Source organism: Pygoscelis adeliae, unplaced genomic scaffold, assembly GCF_000699105.1.
Source record: "Pygoscelis adeliae isolate BGI_AS28 unplaced genomic scaffold, ASM69910v1 Scaffold101, whole genome shotgun sequence".
In the NCBI taxonomy this organism is placed as follows: Eukaryota; Metazoa; Chordata; class Aves; order Sphenisciformes; family Spheniscidae; genus Pygoscelis; species Pygoscelis adeliae.
In genome coordinates, this window is record NW_008824238.1 from 2,839,880 (window position 1) to 2,845,850 (window position 5,971).

Sequence of the window (5,971 nt, forward strand, 5' to 3'; positions counted from 1 at the left end):
ACTTTACAGAGGAAAATACTACAGAACTTAAATTTGTGGGGAAAGGTCCCTAGGTGTCATTTTCCATTATGGAAACTAACCCATACACTGTAATTTTTTGTAATGAACCATGTGGACCATGGCTTTCCAGCTTTCCAAAGAAGCTATGGAGAATATAGCCTAACCTGTAAAGCTAGTTAGACCCCCAAGATACATAGTCCCAAGCTCCTTTATTTGTGTGAATCTCACAGTTTTCCTATCCAGCCATCTAAATACCTTTATGCCAAAAAGCCACTATAAGTGTGTAAGTCGCTGAAATTGAATCACATCTGGAAATTTGATTGCAGTGCAACCTAGTGGATGAAGCTCAGAGCAAGGCCTTGGTTTGCCATGCTGCACTAATGGGAGCAATAAATACCACAGAACCCTGCTAATTAGAGCACCGCGCAGTTCAGGATGGTGAAAGTTTGCTGTACTACAGCTAGTAGGAAATACATATTCTTCAGCCATGCTACAGATTTTTCCAGTCAAATTTAGTTTGGATGTAAGATGAAACAAAATAAGCCATCATTTTCAAGTGCTTGTAATAAATACATTTCTTAGGATAATCACTGCAGATAACACAGAAGCTAATGTTGAGAGAACTCAATTATTTATGTTAGTTAATATCCAGAATGGTAAGGTTTCTCTGTGTCTGTACTGCTGGGTATTTTGAAGTTTAGCAAGTTAATACATTCTGCAAAGCACAATTGCATATAATTTTCTATCCAGCAGCTTGCCTAATATTTTTATGCAAATACCACAATTAGGAGTAGGCCCAGTGAACATGAACACTTCTAATTACTTCCATATTGTCGTGTGATTTAAAACTGAATCTTCTGTTTAGTATTAAAGCATTTTTCAAATTATAGCACAGCCTGTTTAGCTGTTTTAGCAGCTTTAATATGGTTTACAAAGGAAACAGAAATGATAAAGGTGTCATATGCTGGATATTTGCAGCCTAGTTGTAAAAGTCAGGTAAGGCTCTAGTTAGGAGATATATCCCCCACTCTCCTCCTTAGCATTACTTTTTCAACCTTTTTCTCTAGCAAGGTCAATGTCCTGTAGATCCAAGACTGCTGCCGCTGCTCACAATCATGTCATCTTTACCCTTTGTTTTTCTATCTATCACATCAGGTGTTTTGTCTTCTTGTACTTAGTTTATTAGATTTATAAGGCAGGGACCATCTTTTGTATTTTACATTCCTTAAATCCAGTGAAGGCTGATATATTGTGTATTCATAAGTCACATTCACCACTTAAACATCATTTATATGTTGCTTCTAACTGTTCATATGTCATAAATTTCCATCTTTGTTAAGAATGCCATTAGAGTTTAGTAATCTAGATTAAATCACTGTTAAGGAGAGGGTTGTTACATCCTAATGTTACAATTTCCTGTTTGAATACAAAACTTCTCATGACTTTCGTGTGCAAGAAAGGGCAAAAACATTTCTGTTTTGCAACCAGAAGGGCTTCTTAGCATTGAGGCTGGGGCCTTAAGGAGCCCCGGTATGCAGAAGCATGGTGGGGCAGCAAGGGGCGAAGGCAGACTGCTCTGTCCCCTTGCTCCTGCTGGGAGGATGCAGAGTGATACCCAGGTGGTACCTGGGTGGGATGCAGAGCCCAGGCATGGCTGTCAGGAGCTGCACTATCCCTCTGCAGGGTGCTGGCAATGCTTCTGCTCCACAGCTTTCTGAAGGGTGCTGTAAGGGGACTCCTGGGTGATGTTTCTTATCCCCACAGATCTATTTCAGAGGGCGAGGCAGGAGTTGCGGGGGGGGGATGCTAGGCCTTAAGTCTATATGTCATTTGCAACTGATAGATTTAAACAAGAAGACAAAAATTACTTTTTTCTCCACAACAAGGATAATGATAATTTCTAGAGTGTCAGAGTGCTATTACCACGTAAAATCTGTTTGCCAGCCTTCCCAAAATGCTGGTACTCTCACCACAATTCCCAGTGGTTAATGGCTGCATGACAAAAACATCACAGAAGTTGGCAACAGCACATTAAGAGAAGGCCAGGGGCTTTCAGCCATCTCAGAAGGCCAGCTGTCCATTTAAGCCTGTTACTTCCTCCTTAGATGGCACTGTGCGATCCTCAGCTGCACTAGTGCCCGTTCATGGACACAGGATCAGTGTCTCCAACTCCATCATTCTGGTACCTCCCATAACCACTACCATGGAGAGACGGGCGTCCTGCTCACTGTGTCTTTTACAAAGAGCTCAGCTAGAAAGAGGATTGCAGGACGAGGCTGGTTTAAAGCTGGTGTCAAGATGTCTTAGTTAAATATGTTCCATGGCTTCTGCTGGATGCTCCATTCCCATCACAGCCTGATCTCCAGCATCACCTCTTACCCCCCACCCCACCGCAGCACACAGACGTGCCACAAAGATAAGCACTCTGAAATCAGCATTCATGTGAAATTCAAAGCAAACACAAACAGAATCTCTGATGCCAAATTTGTAACTTAAATCATGTGCAGTCCTGTTGAATTAATGGCATCTGAGTCTCTGCATGCAAAACAATCTAATTTTAAAGAAATCCAATTAATTATTCAAGGTAGTGTGCTATTATTATGTTAATACATTAGTTTACATGTTTTTATAAGTTTGTGCTGTCATCATTTCTCATATTTATGGCTTAAGATGAATTTTTTTTATGAATTGTGTCTAATATGGCTAATACTCACTGTGGGGATAAGGAAATGAAACTAATGAAAAAGTAGACGAAATGACTGTGTAGGGCTATGTGGGCAATATTTTGAGATGGCTTAATTTTCATACACTAACATATTATTTATGTAAAATATAAACATTCCTTAATTTTCACTAAGGTTTTAAAACAGAGATTTGAATACAGAGGACTAAAATTATCTCTTATGAAAAGACATATACATGCATAAAAATTAATTTACAGAGTTTTTGCACTGTAACAACTTTCAGGTGGTGAAATTTTCAAAAACTCTCATCTCTAGTCAAGTTAAATTGTGATTGCAATAAAAGCTGAGTTAAATTCACGAAAATACTACACCACAATTGCATTCAGTAGGTCTTAAATATGCTCTACAATGATACTAGGATATATTTTGTTCTTTCACAGTTTATGAGATTTATATGATCTTCAGGCTGTAGCACACATCACTAACAAAACAATATATACAGAGGTTTGGCCGCTGTTTACTCATTGTTTTCACTGATACAATAAGACAGACAGGTATGAACCAAAAGTGCTGGGGAACATTTCCAGGGAAGGATGTCTGTTGTCTACTTGGTGCAGGCATGAGGATGGTCCCTGGCACGGATTTGGCCCAAGCCGGCCAGCAGTTCCCAACGGTCCCAAGCACAGCTCGGGAAATAAAACCGGTCACTCCGAATAGGGAATTTGGCTATGGCCACCCTTTTTTAGATGATTCTACAGTATGTGCGTAGGCCTTTCCTTGACAGTTGGTCTTCGAGCCAGGCAATGGCATGATTACATACTAACATAGATGGAGCCATATGGTTCATGATGAAACACGGGGAAAAAATGATCTCTTAAACAGAAATTTCAGAACAAGTTCTGTCAACTCTGATTTTAGTGTAAGCATCTTGATGTTTGGTATTTTACTTAAAACCTTAATTTCTGGAAATAAATGATTTAAATACTAGCTTCCTTTTGAAAAGCATCTCGACAGTTCTTTTTTATTTTTATTTTCACTTTTATTTTAATTTTTATCCTCATTTTTATTGTATTGGGGGGGAGGGGTTGCAGAGAGTAGCTTCATACTGCAACCTGAATTAATTCTAGCATCACTTTTTTGGAAAAAGCCAGTACCATGCTGGAGCTGAATAAGATCACTTAACACTGGCCATCCACTGCACTGTTAACCCAGGAAAGAGATTTCCTGTCACAGGGATAAATTTGTTCTTTAGCTTCACTCTTTACCAAATGTCTCCAACCCAAAGCCACTGGAACCCTCCAGAAAAGCTTTTGTTAGACCACAGACATAGAGAAAGGGATTGAAAAAAACCCCAAAGACCTGTCTAGCCTTTAAAAGAACTTCCATCGAAGTTAATAACCAGATCCCAATTTGTGATTTCTTCTGGGTTCTTAAAAAGAAATACCCCTTGAATTCAGTTCTTGACCTTAAGGGAACTGTGATTTTACAGCAAAAATTGCTAATGAGTTTTTATGTTCTGACTGACAAACATCAGCATACACTGATGGCCAGTGGGTGTCTACTGACATCCACTACCTGAAAACTATTCCCAGAACTCTCCCATAAAGTATTGTATAGTAAAAGCTCAAAGGTGAAAAGTGAGCTTGCAGTAAGAGCATGATGTTTCTTATGGAGATGTATGAATAAGTTTTAAATGGATATATTTTGAATGTTGATGCTTTATGATATGAGAAGTGTGTGAAAATGAGATTACTGTCTTAATCATACCTTTTATTGGCTTTTCCCAAAATTATACTAGCAATAAAGATGAATGTTGCAAAGAATCAATTTTAGCCCCATGTTTTATGCTGACCCTTCCTGACATCTGAGCTTCTGCAACATTGGAAGCTGACATTATTAGTTGTTCAGCTCTATCAAACTGGAAATTTCACCTTATTAACATGCAGTTGCTATGGAAACACCATAGTTCTGTGATTTTTGCTTGCAGGCAGTATAGAAAAAATCTTAGTACCAATATACAAGTCAATGCATGTCATTTTAAAATACCTTCCTGGTGTTTTAAAATGAAAAAATACCAATAAGATATGTAAGCTGTAGCACTTTATCTTAATGTACTGGAAGACTGAAAGATGTTTTTCAACAATAATCTTGGGTATATGCCATAGAGAAATACTATCTAGACAGACACTGCTTCCAAAATTGCCCTTTTTTTTATTAAAGCTAACATTTCTAAAGGCCCATTTCCTGTCTCTTTTTTATTCATACTTACTTATTTCATTTGACTATTTTTATTTTAATAGCTTTGTCCTTGGGGTTTGAAGGCCTCTCTTCTTTCTTGAGAACTCTGAAAAACTTACCTTTCAAAGGTGTATCATGCTATCATCCTTTATGACAAGGGAAAGGGGGTTTCACAGTTAATAATGAAACACAAATACTGTTAAGGCATGTGCCTAGGATGTACAAGAAGCCCCGAGTAGAGCAGGAAGCAAACGGTGCATGCAACACTGCAGACTAACCTTCATTCACTTCACCATGTTGGCATTATTTGGTTTATTGGCTTTTTTGACACAGTTTTATTTTCTTATTCTACCTTCTGTCATTTAGGTCAGGAATATTTACTCAGCTTATCATATTCTTTACTTTAGTAACATGCACAAAATGGAAGACGACAGCCCACAGAATTGGGCAGAGTCATCACCGCTGGTGCATGAGAACTGGACTAAAGGCTGGACAGCTAAGGTTTTATTCACAGCTCCAGCACAGATTTTCTGGATATGTAGTGACACTAGGGGGTATGTATTGGGTCAGACCAAAGGTTTGGTGTGGACAGGTGTCTTATCCCCAGTCTGGTCAATAGTAGATACCTAAGAACAAACAAAGGGCAACATTACTTTTCTGATGCTCTCTTGTAGCCTCCAGCAATATGAAGTTCAGGATCCTCTGGGATGGATTTTTCCTTCCATAGTTTTGTCTAATGCATGGTTTGGTCAGGGAAGTTTTACACAACCCAAGCACCCCTGCTGTGATGCCCCAGAGTTTGCCTGGGGACCGGATGAAGAACCTCACTGATTTTGAATTTGCCATCTGATTAAAGAATCATAGAATCATAGAATCATTAAGGTTGGAAAAGACCTCTAAGATCATCGAGTCCAACCATTGACCCAACACCACCATGCCCACTAAACCATGTCCCTAAGCGCCTCATCTACACTTCCAGGGATGGTGACTCAACCACTTCCCTGGGCAGCCTCTTCCAATGTTTAACCACTCTTGCAGTAAAGACCTTT

General features: G+C 39.1%; 1 protein-coding gene across 1 annotated transcript in view; it reads left to right on the forward strand.

Annotated features, from left to right (window-relative positions):
• Positions 1 to 3,303: 3,303 nt before the first annotated feature.
• The window catches only part of LOC103926225 (interleukin-7-like), a 107,198-nt gene continuing 104,530 nt past the window's right edge, over positions 3,304 to 5,971 (forward strand). Inside the window, exon 1 of the mRNA XM_009335066.1 lies at positions 3,304 to 3,441. Coding sequence (XP_009333341.1) covers positions 3,304 to 3,441 — 138 coding nt within the window. The remainder of the gene's footprint in view (positions 3,442 to 5,971) is intronic.